The sequence below is a fragment of the Pituophis catenifer genome, unplaced genomic scaffold (genome assembly GCF_029215685.1).
Source record: "Pituophis catenifer annectens isolate HBS135680 unplaced genomic scaffold, rPitCat1.0.hap2 SCAF_3, whole genome shotgun sequence".
NCBI lineage: Eukaryota > Metazoa > Chordata > Lepidosauria > Squamata > Colubridae > Pituophis > Pituophis catenifer.
The window spans coordinates 115,952,460-115,974,285 of NW_027256883.1; the positions used below are offsets into that span (position 1 = coordinate 115,952,460).

Sequence of the window (21,826 nt, forward strand, 5' to 3'; positions counted from 1 at the left end):
GACTTGTAACCAACCGACACACTGTTTGCAATTGAAGATGGTTTTATTTATTTATTTATTTATTTATTTATTTATTTATTTATTTATTTATTTATTTATTTATTTATTATTCCAATTTATATACCGCCCTTCTCCTGAAGGACTCAGGGCGGTGTACAGCCAAAAGTAAAAGCACACAAATATAAAATTTAAAACGATTTAAAAGCATATTAAATAATTTGGCCCAACTATTCAAATAAAAACCCCATTTTAAAATTTTAAAATTAAAAAGTTAAAAAATTAGGCCAGCCCGGCTTGTTGGAATAAAAATGTTTTGAGAGCACGGCGAAAGGTGCGCAAGTCAGGAATCCTCCGTATCTCGGGGGCAGTTTGTTCCAGAGGGCAGGTGCTCCCACAGAGAAGGCTCTTCCCCTTTATGTATGTTTGTTTAAAAAAAATTAAAAAAAAAGTTTATCGTTGTAGGAAAACTAAAGAACCAAAGCGTTTGGAAATAGATATATTTTATTGGAGTGCACAACTACAGTGATCACAGCGTTCCTTGACAAAAGAACACAGAAGAACCCCAAAGCCCACATGGTTACTGATTGTCACATGATTACTGATTGTATCCCTTCTAAAATTATACACAGGACATACAAAAGCAGAATAAATTATAGCTTTATAGAAAGAATGCAGAATCCGATAACAACATGAGTTGGCCTTATTATAGGCTGACCTCTACATTCTGTTCTTATAATGAGGCTCCAAGTCCACCCAATCTATTAAGACTACACCTTCTAACATAAATAATGTCCTTTATTGTACCAATGTATTGACTCCCTTCACGCCACAGAAAAAAGCAACAACCTGATTATTGTTATCAGTCTCCTTTCCTTTCAGGATCGTTAGGCAATTTCAGTTTTATGGCTCTGTCTATCATGCACTTTAGAATCATGTATGTAAGGATAAAATATTATTTGTACTCCACACTTTCTATAATCAGTGAAGCATATACTGATTTATTTTTTATATTCTTTGGCTTTCTCATTTACCCAACATGCATCAGCAATACGGTAACTCTTGGCCTTTTCTAAAACCCAGTTGAACATCTTTTTCTATACAGAATTCTTGGATGATCCTAAACATGATTTTGCTAGGACTGCAAATGAAATTGAGGAGTGTAATCCAGATTTCCAGGAGGCAGGGAGTGCATTCCAGAGGAGCCAAAGACAGTGAAGCTTAGGTCATTTGAGTGGGAGGAACAGAGTCAGAACAGCTCCTCCCTAGGAATTCTCAGAGTATATATTTAATGGTGTAAGTCGTTTTCTTTATTTTAGTGTTCTCCCTCCCTCCCTCCCTCTCTCTCTCTCTCTCCCCTCCCTCCCTCCCTCTAATGTAGAGAAGTAGACCGTAGTGTAGAATGTAGACTGACCTCTTTCAGTTTGTTGTGTCATTCTCCAGATTTGCTACCTTACCTTGGTTAAAAACTTTACTGACATTTTTTTCTGTTGCTTGCTGTATTTATGTGGGTATTCCATCAGTTCCTATAGTCTTCCAATTTGTAATGACCAGTGTGCTCATCTTACTTCATCATCCAATACAAGAGATTTTTTTAAAAGTAGGGAGTATTTTTAAGGTCTTATTAACATTAATATCCCTGCTAGTATTTTAGTATACTCTTCCATCTTTCTTTGATCTTTGAATCAGTTATTCAATCAGGTATTACCTGTCCTTTGGCATCCTTTAGCAAATCAATCCCAGATTGTAATCTACTTATACATTCAGAGATCCTTTGAAAGTCCCTTCCTGTTTTTCCTTGTCTGTTTCCTTGTCTTTACTGATGGCATTGTAACACTGCTTCTTCTATCAGCTCTCTGGAATACTTTGTTGAAAATTCTTTCCTGACAATTTTGGCGTTTGCTTCTGTTCTTGGAAATGTTCATGGTTTGTTCTAACATCCAGCTTGTTTTCTTTTGTTTTTCTTTGGCAGACTCTTTTCACATTGGTCTTTAACAAATCTTTAAGTTCATTCCAGAGTTCCTCTGGTTTCTTCGTCAATAAGGTTCAAGAGTTCAGGGTGATTCCCAATTTCTCATTGAAAATGGTGGGTCAAGATCATATCTGGTAGACTGCTTTTTTTTTTACTTCATTTCCTTAACTTGGAAATTGTACATAAATAGTTATGAACTGTTCTGCAGTCAGCATCAGACCATGTATGTGATGCTCTACTTCCTTTTACCAATAATAAAATAGGCATTGTTTTGTTTGTTTGAAGATGGTATTAGTAATAAATAATTGGAGTAGAAAAAATTAATAAGTCATTCTCCTATTTCATTTTTATTTCCAAAGTCAAACAGTCTGACTATGTTTTCTTCTTTAATGTTTCCAACTTTGGCATTCTAGTAATCAATACAAGGAGCATATCTTTCTGGCATCTTCTGTTCACCAGTCTCCTCTTTTTCTTTATGATTGGAGCATAAATTCAGATAATCATATTAAGGATTGTCCATCAAATCTGACTGATATTATTCAAGAACTGAGTCAGTCACTGGGACCAGAGGTTTAGTTTTCCGAACTTTTGGACTCAAAAAACTAAACCTCTGGTCCCGGTGACTGACCAAGATTGGATTGTGCAACATTATCCTTGATCCCGTATACTTGCCTTCATTTGTGATATTATTCAGTCATTGATTATATTGTAGCTAAGTACAGTTTTTGTATATGCTCTCTAGCTATAAAATAGCACCATTCCTTCTTTGTTTTCAAAGTCCTGAGTAATAAAATATGGAAATATAAAGGAATTTCTTTTTGTATAATTGGAAAAGAGAGATATGAAAAAACAGAAATTCAAGTTATTGAGCAAAGTTGTATCAATATCAAAAATGGATTTTTTTCTTTAAAAAAAGGCCATAGTAATAATCAGTAAAAAGCCACAGTGAGTGGTATGACTTTAAACAGTGTTTTTTAACCTTAGCAATTTTAAGATGCATGGACTTCAACTTCCAGAATTCCCCAGCCAGCATATTAAAAGTTGCTAAGTTTGAAAAACATGGCTTTAAAGGAACAACACCAATTAAAGTTGCAATTATATTGTTTTCTCTGCTCCTATGGGTCAGTTGACCAAATAGTTTCAAAAAGATAAAATTATGGTAACTTTGGATTTGTAGAACTACTACAAAGTCTGTTCCTAAATCCCTAGAGATAATCAAGTTTCAAATCATCTTTAAAACATTGTAAAACAAAATGTAGAATAAAATGTTTACATGATTGTGATTAACACATGGAGTTCCGGTCTCTGAGTAAATATGCATGTGTATCTAGATTCCTATGATACTGCATGAAAATGCAGCCTTCCTACATTCCTTAGACCCTGTTCTAAGGTTCATGCAATATATAGGATGCTCCCTCTGCAAGGTTGTTCTTTACTCCGCAGAACATTAGATAGTATAGAAACCCTACGGTTTCAATGACAGGCTGTATGATGGCTTTGCTTAACCTAGTTTGACTGGTATCCTGGCTGTCATTCTGGTAACAATTCCTATTTTGTCTTGTCAAAATTGCTTCCAAATGCTTGGGAGAAATAAATTTAGTCTTCTCGTATATTCCTATAGAGATTCCATTTTGATTAGTACAAACGTCAGGGGGAAATATTTGTGAAATTGAATTATTGCAACAGTTACCAGTTGTGAATGTTGATGTTTGAATTAAAATAATACTTAACGGCCTCATGGAAATCCAGTTCTTGAATTCAAAGTGCATTGGGTCAATTCCAGGACAGATATTTATACTTGCTGTGATTCATATTCCTACTGCTGTAGGTCATAATTAGTCAGATATTTCTCTTTAACGTTGACAGTCAAGTTACCTAGGAGACACTTCTGTTTTCTCAGCAAGGAATTAAGATATTTCAAATTACCTCTGGCGGTGATTCTTCATTATGACAACATACATTTTAATTGTACTTTTCTTAGTGGGGCAGAAACAAATCTTTCAAAAGTAACAGAGATCTCTTGAACTTGTAAAATGCCATTTTAAAAATATTCTGAGATGAAAGAAGACAACACTAATGTTTGTTGGTATGATAACCACAAATTCTAGGACTATGGTGTTCTCTGAGCTTGCTTGTTTTCTTGCAGACGTTTCATTACCCTAACTAGTGACATCATCAGTGCTAGTCATCACTAGCACTGATGATGTTACCTAGTTAGGGTAATGAAACGTCTATAAGAAAACAAGCAAGCTCGGAGAGCACCAAGGACCCCTAATTTCAACCCTGAGCTACAAATATTCTCCTTCATTCAAGGACTAGATATATCACCAAATTTGGAGGGCACTAGATTGAGGAAGGCTGTTCTACAGAGATACAACAATCTATCATGAGGAAATAAAAATTAGCAGTTTTTAGTAACTATTTAAGAGCCCATAAAAGGCAGCCTACTAAGATTGAACAGTTTGACTCGTGCACTTTAATGTGGAATTTATTGATTACATAATGTGAATTTAATACATGGACTAAGGCTATATTTTTTTGTATGTGTACTTCAAATTTGCACTTGTTCCCATAATAGCAACATTAGTATTATATATGCATATAGTTGTACTTTAATATGTTATCTCAAAAACTTCTGAAAGGCCCAGGTTGGGGAATAGTGTATAGAACACAAGCTGTGGTCAAGAGTTTTTCTACTCTAGCACCATCAACCTGTGTGGCGTAATGGTTAGGATGCTGTACAACAACAGGGGAAGTCCAGGTTCTGTTGAAACTCACCTGCTGGTTTTTTGGGAGGCCAGTAACTTTCAGCCAGAACTATCTCACAGGGTTGTTGCTATGGAAATTGAAGGAAGGAAGATCTCCAAGTAAGCTATATCTAATTCCTGGAGAAAAGGATATTGAATAAAGGATATGAATGAAGTAAGTAAATAAAGTAAATATACTATTTCCACAGTCCCCAATTCAATATTTGTGAAAACCCAATGACAGAATATGAGTACCTGAGAACTGGTGTTTACTTCCAGTTTCCAGCCCCCCCCCCCCAAAAAAAAAAAATGCCACTGCAGAGAATGAGTTCGCATGACGGCTTCTGTTAAAAAAGTTGTATAAATGGGTCAGTCATGTGATGACCTGTTTAATGATCAGTAAAACTTACAATCATAATTCTGGGCTCAATTATAGTCATAAGTCAAGGACTACCTGTATCTGATTGTTACATATTCCAGTTCTTCCCTGCTCAGTCACTTATGTGGCTTCTTTATTTTTTTGTAACACCCCTATTTTTCTCCAAATCTTCCTCTCTTTTTATTTTTTGCCATTTTTTTCTATCAAAAATCCTTATCACTGCTAAAGGAAACCTGCTGGATAACAGCAATAATGGAATATTTTTCATCAAAAGACATCATAAATGATGGTTGTATTACTGGGGCACACTGCAAATGGCTGTAATTGTGGGCTGTTTCTGAGATGTGATCACATGACCTTGGGAAGCAGATGCTATAATTTTGAATCTAGGTCATAAGTATCTTTTTGGGGATCCATCATAGTTTCAAGCAGTCACTAAGCAACTAATCATAAGTTGAGAACTACCTGTACTGGGATCAGTCACAGGATTGCACAATCAGAGGCCCTGGAGAATCACTTCAGCTTCTTTCTCTGTTCCATCAGTAGCACCATAGAGGGCATCAGTGCCCTCTAGTCAATGTGTGAAGTATTTCCTTTTATGAATTATGCATCTCCTCCTGGACAGGTTCATTAATAACACTGGGATTTAGTTCTGTAAGAAAAATGGTCAGTGGTCAGTCATTGCTATCTCCGACTACTGATATTACTATCTTGGTTTAAAATAAATTGTGTTTGCTATTTCTCTCCCATCCCCTTTGGTTGGAGATGGCCTTTTTTCAGGTTGCATTTTCTTCTTGATTATGTATCGTTATTAATAAACTTAAAAATTTACTGTTTACTTTTTACTTTGGCTTCAGATTATTTGAAAGTAACGTTTAAAAACATCGTTCTTAATATTTGAGAGGGGCACTATTTTCTATTTTTCCTTTGTGATGATTATTCATGAACCCTTGTTCTGTTTCCTTTTTTAAAAAAAAACTCATTACCTCTCCCTTTATCCCAGCATACAGTATCTATGTAGGGAGGTACATATTACTCAGTCCTCTGATGTGCTTTTCAATTGCATATGCTAGGTATGTACGCTCAGAATGATATTAAAAGTACACATTTGACCATTCAATTATATTTTGAACTGGGGTCATTGATCAAAATACTCTTAACATATTGATATACTTCACGTTTTTTTTTAAAAAAAAATAGTTCATTCTGTTTACTATTTCTAATCCTTAAGGATAGTATTGTACAGAAAAGTTTTTTTTTGTTAAGCTGCTAAATGACATTATGAAAAACACATAGCTTGTACTCATATATGGTTATATCATGACACACGCTTGACAGCCCTGGCTTACAGCAAATGAAATGAATATATATACATATCCACGCCCACCCCCATTTTAGCGAAGGGGAAAAAGTCGCCATACATCATGTAACAATGTGATGCCGCGAGTTTGACACCCCTGCTGTAAGCCCTATAGTTTCTATTACTACTTTTATGTGTGACTTTTTCCTTCTTATTTCAATTTCCAGATGAGTATAGGATCAAACCTGTGGAGGAAGTCAAATACATGAAAAATGGGGGAGAAGATGATCAGAAAGTAGCTACCAGAAACCAAGAAAACTTGGTACGTGTTGAATATTATTATTTAACAAGTTGGATGCTATTCTATGTCTGCAATGAAAGGTGAAGTATGTAGAACACTTAAAGCTCTGAAGAACTTCCTTGAAAATGCCACGACTATTTATAGGTTAGAGGCAAAGTGTGAAATGCTACCTTCCCTGCTTGTCTTTATGAATTATCCCATTTTTAATTCAGTGAAGTGTGCTCCAATACACTAGGCATTTGTATTCAATCCTTTGCAAGAGGCAATACTGCTTGGCTCATGATAAATGTGTTTGTGTGCAAAGGAGCTGTTATCAACACAGAATTTACTGCCTGTTGAAGAAGGAAGCTACCTGTTCTTAAGATGATGTCTATCATTATTTACTCTCTGGGATCCCACCTTGAATTTTAAAGAGTTGGACATGTAAATATACATAATATGCTCATAACAGAATTTACAAAAATATTTTTAGTAATATGTTATAATGTATACTCTTGTACCTTTATAATTTTGTAATATTCTTGTTTTATCCTCAGTTGCATATTGCCAGGGTCTGTGTGCCCTGCAGTTCTGTGGGTAAGGAGGAATTAAACTTTGTAGTAAAGTAGAAGTTAAACACTATTCTTTATAGCAGGGGTGTCAAACTCAAGGCCCAGGGGCCAGATGCGGTTGGCAGGATGCTCAGATCTGGCCCACAGGGCTGCCCTGGAAACAGTGAAGGACTAGCCCAGGGTGCCTCTGACAGTGAAAACGGAGCTGAGGGAGGCCGTGCAAGGCCCACCTGGGCTCCATTTTTGGCCACAATGGCTCCTGCAGCCCTCTGCCAGTGAAAATGGAGGCCCAGGAAGGCCGCGTGCTCTGTTTTCGCTGGCAGAGGGCTGCAGGAGGCCATCACGGTAAAAACCAGAGTCTCAACAAGTGACATCGAGCTGGCCACACCGACCCTGGCCACACCCCAACCACCACCACCCAGCCCCCAAGTTCAAACACAACCCTGATGCGGCCCTCAATGAAATCAAGGTTGGCACCCCTGCTTTATAGCCTCAGAAATTTGCTTGAAAGTATATAGTTTGTGCTCTTTGAAATCATAGAAATCAATAATTTAAATTGATTGATTGGCAATAGAAAAAGAACAAGATTACAAATGTCTTATTCTGAGCTCCTAGTTCTTAATTAGAATGATCAAATGAAGGGGAATATGCTGTGAGAACTCACATTTTTAGATTGGACTTCTGAACTCCCAATATTTGAAAAATTCTTGAATCCTATCTACATGTACCAGACTAAACAGTATGAAGTCCTCACCATTTTACTTTTGTTCTGTTAAACTTCATATACTCTATTTTGGGGGGAATCCATTTCTGTCAACATTTCCTGCCAGAAGAAACACTGCAAGTTGTAGAGGAGTTTAAGATATGTTTTGAGTTGTGCTTTCAGTTTTATTATCATCTCCATTCCTGGAAGAATTGCTGACTATTTTTAAGGGAAAGGAATTGAGGAGGAGAGGCTGTTTGCGATTAAAAAAAAATCTGAAAAAATGAGTGTTCTAGCTTGTCATCTGCAAATCCTAATTCATTTGTCATTTCCAGATAAAAGGTATAAGATAAGATACTTTTTTGTTTGGCAAATATTATGGCTATTTGTATTAACAAGTATAAGAAGAGTTGGGCATTATTAAAAATGTTTTTGCTTTCATTTTTAACTCTGATGATAAAATAAATTGGTGGCTTTTAAATTGAAGCAAATATAACAACTTCCTGGAAGATTTAAGATATCAATAGAAGTTTGCTGTTTTTATTTCTATGCGAATAGTGAATACATATATTAAAACTCTATTTATTTTCCTGACTAAATCAGTTTCTTTTGATTTATACATATTATTTAATAATCTGTTTATTAATGAGAATCTTTTTCTTTTTAATCAGAAGCAAGTAGTAAGCACTTTTCCACCAACATGCTGGATAAAATTTTCTAGGTTTACTTAAAGATCTTACTTAAGTGATCTTACTAGATCTTACTAGTGATCTTACTTAAAGATCACTAGCAGGGAGGAGCAAATAAAGATAGAATAAATTGAATTCATTGTGTTTACAATATCAAAATTCTCTTGAATCTTACCATATAATTCCCATTTATTTTTAAATGTAAAAACAAGATTATTGATTACTGATTATTCGATTTACCAGTGTGATTATGTTTAAATTGGAGTATATCCTGTCAAATTAGTATCTGACAGCATTGTGTTATGCTATATAGTCATAGTCTGAATATCCTCCAGATTTATGGACTTCAATTCCTAGATTTCTCAGTAATTGCCATGCTAAGGAATATTTGGTTTTGAGATTTTTAAACTTACTTTAAAGATGGTTCAGATTAGTCTTGTCCAAGTATTTTAAAAAATTCTCTATAGGTAGTCCTCAACTTAACGACCATAATTCAGCCCAAAATTTATGTTGCTAAGCGAGACACGTGTTGAGTGCATTTTGACCCATTTTACAACCTTTCTTGTCACATTTCTTAAGTGAATCACTGCAGTTGTTAAATTAGTAACCCTGTTCTTAATCAAATCTGGTTTCCTCATTGACTTTATTTGTCAGAAGGTCACAGAAGGATTCACATAACTCCAGGACACTACACTTGTCATAAATATGAGTCAGTTGTTAAACATCTGAATTTTGATCACATGACCATGCGGATGCTGCAATAGTTGTAAGTGTGAAAAATGGTCCTAAGTTTCAGTGCTGTTGTAACTTTGGTCACTAAATGAATTGTAAGTTACCTGTATAAGAATTGTAACCATATTGTTTGAAATCTGGGTCCTAGCTTGGGAAGGAAGTAACATTAATACAAACTGTACCAAGAGAAGATAGAACAATATGTTCAAAATTTAGAAAGATCTGAATCTGTGGCAGATATTATTTATACTTATTTTAAGGCCAGTAGAAAATTTGTTTCAGTGGCCCTTTAAATTGGAATGGGGTGAGGTAGAAAGTACTAGTTTTTAAAATGAAATTGTTTCTATACATTATTTGATCTTTTGGTCTCTGCTTTTCTGTTATATTAAAGAATTGGGCTCACTGTTTGGAGCAAAGATAGAGGGAAATTTCTACTGTTCTGTCTGAAGAAACCTAAGAATTATTTTTGATATGAAGCCTTGAGGGCACTTGGAAGCTGTAACTATTCATATTATTAGTACATATTCTTTATTTATAGATTACATTTTTTTTTATCAGAGGATCACAGTTGACAAAATAAAGCAACAGAGCTGATTACCAAACATTAAAAGCAATGTTTACATTCGAAACAGCAGGAACAAGCACATTAAGAGGATTCAAAAGCCTACGGCAATAGATGTATCTTAAGCAGTCAGCTAAACTGAACTAATGGTAATTGCAAATACATTGCCAGGGGTAGGAAATTCCATAATGAGGGTTCCTTAATGAAGATTATGCTTTTAGAAGCATCTGGGGCTTAAGACAATGGAAAGGTTTCACCCTTTTCATTAAAGGAGGCCAGACCCGTCTCCAGTGTTGTTGGGTCAATCTTAATCTAATGCAGATAGACTTCTCCCTTCCTCTGAAAAAAAATGCAGGATTATCTGGAAAATGTGTTTTGATTGGTTAACAAAGATGTTTTGTTGACTTCTGGTATTAGCAGTTTTCCTCATCCTGGTGTTTTCCAGATGTTCTGGGTTTCAGCTTTCAGAATTTCCATCTAAGTGAAAACCATGTGATTTGGGAGTTCTGAATTTTAAAGTGTGAAATGTTTTGGTGGGTACCAAAATAGGGGAGATTGTATTATAATATTTTTTTATTATAGATGAAAAAGATTTAAAAAAACATTCCAGTTATAGATAAAATAACTTTAAAGAAAAGTTGAAAATTCGAAAACTTGAAAATTCTTGCTGAAGAATGGAAAAAAATCTTTTTATAAATATTTAGTTATGAGATCTGTGTAAATAAAATGACGCTCCAGTTAAAGAGGTATATTTATCTTTACTTTTGAAAGAACTCACTGCTTTATCTGAACAGCAGTGATTTCAGTTCATAAAAATGCCATGATAGCATCTCAATTTAACATTCAAAATAACCCTGGCATAATTGTACTACTGATGGTATTTCTGTGTTAAATATTATCTCTGAGTAAGGGAAAATGAGATTGATAGTGTATGCCTGTCATTCAGCATTAGTCTCATTGGGGCACAAATTGTTAGTTACATGTTCTTTGTATTTTCGTACAAAGACTTTGATCAGACTGTGATCAGACTTTGTTTGAAAATTGATCAACTGATTCAGAACAGCATACAACATAAATCTGTAATTTGGATTTTTTTAAAAAATCTAAAATAATCAGAAGTTAAATCCAAGAACGTACGTTGTAAACCACCTTATGGTTTCCAGGAATCAAACATTCCAAAAACTCAGTTAAAATTAATTACTTATCCAGAGGGACAAAAAATTATTTCATAAATAGTTTGTAGTTTGACAGTGTAAAAAGGTAATGACACCTCCTAGTTCAGTCAGTTCAGTTTAATGAAAAAGGTAACTGGGATCAGTGTTATGAGTAGTGAGCTAAACAGTTGACTGTCTTATATAAAGCTTACAAATTATGACTCCCTTCAGCACAGTGAAGCGCTCAAAACAGAATAAGACATGTTCCACTCAAAGTAATTTTTAAAGGTCTCTATAAAAAGTTATTAATGCCTGTTAGTCTAGTTTCCAAGTCTCTAAGCTCCACCATCCACAGTTACAGTCACAGTCTCTTGCAATAGAAAAGATTTTGGACAGTAATAAATCTCCCCAAGTGCAGTTGTCCTGTCAAAAGAACTCCAAGCAGTCTGGGAAGTCACAAATAACCTAAGAACAATATCTAATGAACTGTGAGTTTGTCTCACCTTTAAGTATTCTTACCTCCACTATCAAAAAAGAACTGGGTAAAAATCGATTTCATAGAAGAGTATCAAGGCAGAAGCTATTGCTCATTCAGAAAAATAATTATACTAGTCTCAAGTTTACAAAAAAGAAATTAGTATCCTGAACATTTTCTAAGGAAATTTTATATATCTTCTTGCTTGTAGAAAAGATTTTTGGTGAATGGATATTTGCAATTTATGTCTAAGCATGATTTATGGATCTCTGTTATTTGTAAGCATCATTTATAATCCTGTGACAAATTGAAGCGCTTACATGATAATGTTCATTTTATATATGTTTGAATCTGTTCCCGTTTACTGTGTAGACATATAATACAGATGAGGTTAGAAAAAGTTATATCAAGGTAACTTACTGTGTAATAGCTCGACTATTTAATTTTTACTGTTTAGCAAAGCATTTTGCTTCTTCCACTCCTAGAAATATAGTGAAAAGACCAAAAACAATTGTTTCAGGACTAAAAGGCTGTTAGGTAATAATTAGGAATGAAAAGATACTAATGGTAGGTAATAAGTAAACCTTCACATATCATAGAAAAAAATGTATTGAATTAACAAATGTTGACAGAAATTGTCAGAATCTTTTCCTCCATTTTTTGTTCTTGGGCAATATTATATATAGTGCAAAGTGTAGCCTTTTGATAATGTATGTTTGGTATGATGTTGGGTTGAATTAGTTTCTTCTCTAAATTGTAATTATTTTTTATTTTCATCGCATTTGCTTAACTGTAAAGTTTTCAAGTGAAATGTGGAAGTAAAGCCCTTTAATAATAATCAGTAATGTCAAAAGGTGGTTTTATGAAAACAATACTTTAAAGTTCCTGATCATTGAATTTCTTATTGATACAAGCAAGCTACATTTGCAAATATTATAAACATATTTTATACTTCCATATATCATCATTACTTTCCCAAACAGGCCTCACAGTGGAAAAACCTCTGTGCTAGAAAATTGTAGATGGTCAAATTTAACAAAGAATCAGTTGTGCTGAAAAGTAAGAGGGAAAAAAATCCAATAAGGGAAATTTGTTTAGCTTCATTATACAAACAGGTTTATTTTAAGGTAAATATTTTAATATGTTCAGCTGGTTTAAAGTGAAGCCAGTGAACAGTCATTTCTTTTGACTGAACAAATTTGAACAATATTGCTAGCTGATGAAATATTTAATTTTTAATCTGGATTTCAAAATCATTTGTTATTAAAGGAGATATGGATTTTACAGACTAGATTCTTATATCAGACTGTGCATAGTATCCTTGTTTAATTAAGGCGTAATGTATGCACTCAGCCTTTGAGATTTGCCAACCAATATTTAATTTTTACCACTGTGTATGAGAAGCAGGTGGCCCCTATCAGTTGTCCATCAAATAATATATCACTTGTTATTGTTCACAAACTTCCTACTTTCTGTATGCATTCTCTGAATTATCACATTGATTCACATTTGGCCAAATTTCCTAGCTCTGAAAAGAGGGCTGCATCATAAGGATGAAAAGTTATTTTCATTTTTCCCTATATTAAAGCTGAAATAACAGTCAGCTATGAAATCATAAAAGGGAGACAAATTATAAACCACTTTATATATTCCTTTTCTTAACCTTTTCTTATCTTTGGATTGAATTTCATTTTTTTTTTTCTTAACCATGGTTAACTATGTAGTCCTTCCCCAGTATTAACAGTTAAAAATAATTATAGTACAGCTTGAACCTCAATACATTTAGATAAGCATTGTATAAAAGTCTTGGTATTTAGAACCCATTTCGTTATTTTTGACCATATAGAAAATAAATATCAAAAGTTTCATTTTAGTTCTAAAAGCAGCCATCTTAAGAATTGATTGAACTAATGTGGTCATGAAACAGCAGTAGGATCCTTTAGGATTCAGGCAGGAACACCCATGAAGTCATTTCATATTTATTTGATTTAGCTGATTATTTTGGATGCCCGTTGTAGATTGCCTGCTGTAAAACTTCTCCAGTTGCTAATGTCTTTGAGACAAAGGCATGGCTGGCAGTCTGTTGTAGTCTTAAGCAAAGTCGGGTTTTATCAAATAGCAAAACTGGCAGGAGGACCAAATACCTCATTCTGTTAGTCGTTATGTGGTCCTGCCCACTTATTTGTCACTGCCCATTTAATGCTGTCTTCTACTTCAGTGTGTTATTCCTAGCTACGAAAAAACTAGCTGTGCTCTCCTGCAGAATGATTTTTAGATAAAAATGTAATATGGCTAAAATAAAGATCCTGCCTTTAGAAACGTGCAATCATGGAAATGGCACCTGCTACACAACCTTGTCTGGACTTGAAAATTAAGCAAAGTCAGGACCAGTTAGGCTAGACCTGAAAACCAAAAAAAAAAAAAAAGTGCCACTTAAGTATTGCTGCCAAGTAAATTGCATGACAGAGCCTATGTAGTCAACCAAGAGTTGAGTTTAGTTTACGTCTGCCTCTATCTTTTCATCATACATGTAGCCAAGTCTTGCACAACCTATTAATTTAAGATTTCGTTACTCTCAAAAGCAGCAACCTTGTATCGTGTTTCTTTTCCTATCCTCCTACAATGTCATTAAGCTTATGTGACATCTAATTCATGACAACGTTAAAACTTCTATTTCTGTAGCTATTCATTATAGGAAGGAAAGTAGAAACGTTTCATAGGGTTCCAGTTTTAGGTGCCAACAGGCAGCCAATTTTTGAAAAAAAATTTTTTTTTAAGACATGTTTATTAAAGTCAGAAATTTCTGTGTAGGCGTAAATTCTGTTATGAATGCCCAGCTATTAAAAGAGAGCTTGTCTATCAACAGTATTGTCAATGCATGGAAATACATTCTTTATCTTACTAATTTCATGCCTACATCTGTTTGCCATATATTTCCTGCTTTAAGGAAGTATTTAAAAATAAGAAGCAAAACATTGATTTGAAACATTTAACTCTTTTATGTAGGATTTAATGAAGTTGTTCTGGGAACTTGCCAGCAATGAATAGATGAATCCAAAATGAAGTTGATAAACTGTATGTTAAAAAGTGCCTCGCTTATGGCGAGTAGATGCTAGAAAATAATTATATATTTTACAAAGTATTTATACTATGTGTCTCATTCTGTTCAATTACATGATACCCAAGGTTGCTTACAAAATGTTCCAAAGGGCTCCAACAAACCAATTGCAAAATATATCACAACAAAACCCACACAGTTCATTTACAATAATAGTGCTAATGAAACCACCACCCTTTAAAGTTTCCTAATTAAACCGGTGCAGCCATCCAAAGCAAAATAAAATCTGCAGAAAAAGCCTTTTTGGGACAAGTCAAGTTTTATGAAATCTACCTGGGAAAAAGGCCCAAACTGTAGACTTGCAAAGAACATTCCCCAACCAGATTAATTTTATGAGGAAATTTATCTTTGCAAACTACTCTTTCTGTCCAGATTTCAGTAATTCCAGAGATGAGTCCTCAATGAAACCTTTATTATGTTAAGAAAGCCGTTGATCCTCAGCTACTTGAAGCATACTATAAGGTTAAAGAGCCCCACTCAACATCTGTCAAATAAAGATAAATTTTGAGAAACTTTAGCAGAAACCACAGATACTAAACATGCAATAAATCAGAATTTCCATAAATTCAACATTCACTGGGAGGTTTTAAGACTGATTTTTTTTCTTTAGCTCTAATCCGATTTTCTTCTTTAAAAAAAAGGGGGGGGCACATTTATATTATTAAATCTCCCTTTGTTTTCCTGATGAGTAAATGAGTTCAGAAATTTTATTTTAAGCATAGTGTTTGATCTTGACTAGGTAAATTTTATTGAGATACCGGTTTTTTGGCAAGCTGGTGTATAGTGATGCATAGATAAATTGCCTTTAGTGATAGCAGTAAGTCATATTTTGCTTCTAATAATGGAGATGTAACACTGATCCTTCTCATTCATAGTAGTGAAATATACAGTAATAGATGGTCTTTCTTCCTCCCATGCTATAAACAGTGCAGTCCACTAATTGCTTGATGCATCTCATGTGAGGCTAGCAGTGTATGAACCAGACTATGACTGCCTTTCTTATGCTGTGTTGCCACAAAGGCCGGGAAATACTCGTGTGTAATGTTGCATAAACGTTGCGTAAACGTTGCATAAAATCCATGCGCGGATTGAATGCCCAGTGGTCCATACTGTATTCTTGTTCTCAGTTCTGTGTAGGATAATTACTATGCATTTGAGCTTACGTATATCTAGCTATGTATGCCTGACTCATATGCAAATGTTGACACTGTGTGCATTGTGTGGGTGGCTGCAGTCCTGCGCCTTCTGTATGCCTAGGCATCTGTAGACTTGGAAGTACTCCAAATTGGTCCTCAAGATTGCTCCATCGGCTTTAACAGTGCTGGTGTGTTGGAATAAGTTAAATGCCCCCTGAACGAAGCCTTCCCATTTCCAGTGGCTCTTAAAACAGTACCACATGCTCTTTGTATCCTTATAGTTCTATCTGTAATGCCTTGCCATCTGGGGTCTCTCAGGCCTCATTACTGCCAGCTTTCCAGGAAGATCTGAAGATTTATTTGTTTACCTGTACTTTTCCTTGAATAAGCCCTACAGTATTGCTCTGCACAGGGCCACAACTTGGGTTGGTTTTACTTTTCTTAATGTTACTGTAACGTTTGTACCATATCGGTTTGAATTTCTTAAAGACATTTTACAAACAATGTGATAATTATAATTATTACAATTGTATTGTAATTTAATGTATTACCGGTAGTCCTGCGATTTACAGTAATAGGGAAAAAGAATTATAAAAACAGTGACTACAAATATAAAAACCATAGTAATAAATATCGTCAAAAGCCACATAAGTAACAGCTGGTCATAACTTAGGTTTCAAATGTATAAAAACGATGCAAGATCATCCTTTAAGCCTCAGTGCAAAATGAAACTTATTCGTAACAAAAGACTTTTAAATCTTTGGGGGAGCAAAGAATCCCCAATTATCACTTTTCATAAGACGAAAATCAACTAGCCATTTCCTAGGCAGCATTATAGAAGTGGCTTGCCAATGCCTTATTCAAGGATTTAAAAAAAATAATAATTCTAGGCTAGTATATGGATCTAGAATTGTCTTTCAAAAACTGCCCTGCCTAGCTTCCACAAACAGCAAAAGTTGGCTAGGTGCTGCCACCTGCTGACGTCTATAGGATATACAGTTTCCTTTGGAGGAAACTATGGAGATTATGTCTTCTGGGTCATGGTTGTCCCAAAAGGGCTTTTTCAAAAGGCAACTGTTGTTTTTCCTTGAAGAAATTTCACTTCTCATCCTAGAAGCTTCTTCACTTCTGACTGAATGGTGGAGAATGGAAGGATTGTAAAGGGGTATTTGTAAAAGTTTATTTACAAGAAAATTATTTGTATCACCACTCTGACTCACTGCTCTGCTCTCCTCTGCTGAAATTAGAGATACGGTATGAAAACTCAGAATGGGAAATTAAGAGATATAGTAGGGAGGAAGAGATATGAGAAGATTGCTTTCGTCTCCCCTTGAAGTCATCCCATTCTACCTAACAAATTACTTTGTTGCTGATTTTTTTTCCAGTTCCTCCTGGCAACAGATATTATCTTCTGTTAGCTTGAATGTTCATTATGAAGCAATATGTATTGTGTATCATTTATTTAAAATAAATGCATGGCAGATAAATGTCATACTTTGGAATGCAACATTTTCACGTCATTTGAAATTCACATGGAAAGGTTCTGTGGCATAGGCTTGACTAGTTTTATGCTTATCAGATCCACATAAAGAATGTGTGGGTTTTAAAAGTCAGAATTTGTGTATTGCCCAGTTCAGTGAAAAAGGCACATTCAATATATTTTTACTTTGTGTTTCTTTGATCATTGTTTTCAGCTGTAATTGTTGCTAGAGAAAGCCTCTTTAGTAGCTTTCTAGCCTTAAGTGCCAGGTTAAGTGATCAAGGGCTTTCTTCAGAAGTATAAACAGTATGCATGTTATTGTGACATTTATGTTTCATTCAGTGGTGAAATCCACATTTTTTTACTACCGGTTCTGTGGGCTTGGCTTGGTGGGCGTGGTGTGGCTTGGTGGGCCTGGCAGGAGAAGGTTACTGCAAAATCTCCATTCCCTCCCCACTCCTGGGGGAAGGATATTGCAAAATCTCCATTCCCATTCCACTTTGGGGCCAGCCAGAGGTGGTATTTGCCGGTTCTCTGAACTACTCAAAATTTTCGCTACCGGTTCTCCAGAACCTGTCAGAACCTGCTGGATTTCACCCCTGGTTTCATCCCTGAGAAATCTTGAACATCCCCACAGAAAAGGGAAAGCAAGCAGTTTTTCTCATTTTCCCGTGGCAAGCAGCTTATGGTCTGCTCTTCTTTAGATGCTCATTAGATCTCTGTTACCCACTAGGATTGATATGAAGGAATAAGGGCCTATTTTTTTTTTTTTGCTGGCCTGCTGTGGAGTCAAAGCAATCCACAACTGGCTATGAGTTAAGTGGGCTCCTTGTAACACAACATGTCACCATTGTTTTTGCAGGCTGAAGATTACATGGTTATCCATCATGCACTCTGCATAACTGCTCAGAAAGCAATGGCCCAGGAAGCAGTGCTGAAAACACAGGATTACTTTTAAGTATATAGCAACCATACTGTAAAACAAGGCAGAACCTAAGTCCCATTTATGAAAATTGAATGAGGGCTGTACAGAGTTAGTGATCCCCCCCCTTAGTATTGTGTAGCACAGAAAGGAAAATTGAAAAGGAATCGAATCAGTAGCTTTCATTATCCTCAAGGGTAGAAGCCTTGTTTTAGTAAGTTCACTCAGCTGAGCTAATCACCATAAACAAGAGAGACACAATGTAATAGTCCTAGAGAAGGTTTGAAGATCAGCTGTTCTGAAAAATCATTTTTAAAAACCCTATATTATTAGCAGGTTGGCTAACCACAGTCATACAAAGACTTATGCTGAATAAAAAAGACAAGAATGAGAGCAATTGCTGATCGCTGATACTTGGCCTTTTTATCATATATCTACATTTATTTTAAGAAAAACAGGGCATACCAAGCCTGAAAAAGAATGAATTTAAAATGAACCTTGCTATGAATTAAGTGGAGAATTTGTATCCTCAGAAATCCAATTGTTGCTTTATAATTATGGATAGTGTGACAGTCGGTGCTAACAAATGAGAAGCCATGAATGCTTAATTATGAAAGCTGGGCACTTAGTTTAGGGCCAGTTACTCTCTCTTAGTCCAATCTACTTAACATGATTGCTTTTGTTGTGAAAACAGGTGTGAACATTCTATGTCATCTGGAGTTGTATAAAATAAACGTGGGACATAAAATCATTAAACTCTAATATTGTCTGTGTAACTAGGGAATGATGATCCAGAGATCATTTAGCAAAAGAGTCTTTTCATGATTGCTTAAAATGAATCCTTCGCTCTTCTGCGGGATTTAATGTAATAAAAAGTAGTAATTGTAATTTTTAGTGAGCATCCCACAATTTTTCAGTGATCTGGTAGCTTAGAAATGCAAAGAACTATAAAATAATTATCATAGCTGGAATGTGTTGCAAATGGGGTAATAGGCTATGGTTTCCAAGAATAGAAGTGGGAAATTATGAAAGATTTGTAATGGATATTATTTCCATCCCAACCTAAATTTATAACTTTTTGTAAATTGTGTGGTATGACTAATTAATTGGAATGGATAATATATTACCAAGCTAACAACAGAGTTTAGTCAACTTTGGCTGATCTTGAAAAAGCTATGTAATGTTGGTACTTGTATAAGAGACTACAAGGAAATCCCAGAGCTGTAGGCTAAACTGGAAAGTTTAGAAAATTATCTCAGAATAAGGCATTGGCAAACCCATTAGATACTATTGCCAAGAAAACGAAAAGCTAAAAACTTGACCTCAGGAAGCTTATTTACTGTATATATTTGTGGATAAGCCAAGCATGTTAGGTGGCAAAAGACACCACCAAAATTGCATTCAACTTACTTGTGAGTGTGTATATCTGTATGCATTAATATATAAATTATTTAAAGTACCCAAATATCCCATATACACTCATCCACATATAAGGAGACTCTCAAACTTTAAATCAAAATACCCTCCCTGAAAAATGCATCACTCTCAGATAAGCCAATTGTGGAAATTAAAACATAAAAAAATTTCAAACATCAATTTATCAATGGATAGACTTATGATACAAGAATATATGGTACTTTCGGCAATGGCTTGTATGTCATTTAGTTCCTATAGTTGGAAGAGACTGATATCAGGCAACAAGAACATTAAAATAGAATCACAATAATCAAAACTGTATTACTTAATTGCATTGCCCAATGGACTTAGAACAGTCCTTATTGTCTCCCCTTGCAGTCCTGAACAGCTGCCTCTTCAATGCTTTTCAGAAGACCCAACAAGGAGAGTATGGTCCTCATAACAATGGACAAATTTATGTCTACATCATAGCTTTGAATTATTTGGTTGATAGCTAATAGTCGCTGAATTGTGCTTTCATTTGCAGCTGAAAACTGAATTTGAAAGAAAGTGAGTTGTTGCTCAATATGTTTCTGGACAGTAAACATTTATTTCGTTCTGGATACATTTGGTCTTTACTCAAATATTTGTAAGTGAATTGTTTGAAATTCAATAGTTTTGCTTATAAGAAAGGAGATAAGCAAGAGGTCAGCTATGAGTTTTGCTTCTAGAGAAATATATGTGGCTTTAGGAAAACATATATAGATTGTACTTCATTGTTTATGGATCACAACAGCACAACAGTATGTGTATACACACACACACATGCATACCTACATACACACACATAGTAAATTTATTTTACACAACTCATTGTACCTAATTGTACTTTGTTAAAATACTAACATTAAAGAATCAAGAATACAGTTTTATTTTTACATTGATTTGACTATTGAATCTGCTTGGAGGTGTCAACTTGTTTTAAGTACTTCATCTCCAATCCAAATCCTACTGTAAAGGTAAACCTGGTATCTGGTTATTTTGTTTACTTTAAACCCAATTTGTAGGTAACAATAGAAGCTAGTTCCTTTATAGTGAGTCTACTATAGTTAATTCATCCACATTACTATACCTATAATTCTTTACCAAGAATTTGCTCCATGTATGAAAGAGAGAAAAAAGTTATCAATGACAGAAAAGTCTGAGTGTGATTAGAGTATTTTAGATCACATAAAGGATATCACTTTTTTTTTCTTAGCTTATGCAACATGCATGGACTTCCTTGGTGCACAATTTTATAAAGCATCTAATTTTAGTCATCAGAAGACCACTGCATGTTGTCAACCCAAGGTAGCATCAGGATAATGGATTTCAGCCCTTCGCTAAAGTGAAGGGAAGCTGATGAGTCCCTGACTGAGCTGGCATTGAAATCGCCTAAATAGAAGCACCATCTTCTCAATTCCACCATGTGTAGAACTTGCAATTTTTCATGATTCTCAGTGCAGCATCACAACTATTTTGCTCAACTTTTCTCTTCTTAGTAAAAAAACTTGAACTGTTTTTAACTTCTGCAGTCTTTCTTTTTTCACATAGCCTTGATGGTTAGCAATGCTGCACTGTGTGTGGCAAGTACAGACACTTACTTTCCATGGGAGAAACACTTTATTCCTGGAAGACAGGAACATGAACAGGCAGGAACTAGAGGATCAGAACAGGGCCCTCTGCTGACCTTAACCATGCTTGTTATAGTTTGGTTCTTTTACATTAGACACAGAACCCAATATTTAAGGGTGTGCCTTGAATGGGAAAACTACACACCAGTCAGAATACATATTAGTCAGAAACAACTGGCATTTTCATACATTTAATTATAAGCCTCAGGGTAGGTTCAGCTTTGCTGATACTGGGGGATACATGCTGGCTGGTTGAAGTTGAAGGAGTTGAAGTTCACACCCCCTAAAGTTTCCAAAATTAAGAAACACTGGTCTAGGCGTTTTCCCTCTTTTTTCAACATTGATAGTAGCAAACTAGGACTTTTTTTTTTTAGTGATGCTGCTATTTTTATTGCATATATTGAATGGAATTCTGAACCAGGGATACATTTTTAGGGTGTTTTTCCTCTACTCTAGTGAATTGTTTCAAGCTAAGGTTTCTCTGGGGTTCAAATCCTTTTCCATCTCTCACATTTTCCTTCCATCACAAGTCAACCCAGG

At 35.1% G+C, this 21,826-nt stretch overlaps 1 protein-coding gene across 3 annotated transcripts in view; it reads left to right on the forward strand.

Annotated features, from left to right (window-relative positions):
* CUNH1orf21 (chromosome unknown C1orf21 homolog) overlaps positions 1 to 21,826 on the forward strand; it is a 149,277-nt gene that overhangs the window by 61,035 nt on the left and 66,416 nt on the right. For all 3 annotated transcript variants that reach the window (XM_070939282.1, XM_070939285.1, XM_070939283.1), the window contains exon 3: positions 6,623 to 6,717. In XM_070939282.1, the coding sequence (XP_070795383.1) occupies positions 6,623 to 6,717 (95 nt within the window). The remainder of the gene's footprint in view (positions 1 to 6,622; positions 6,718 to 21,826) is intronic.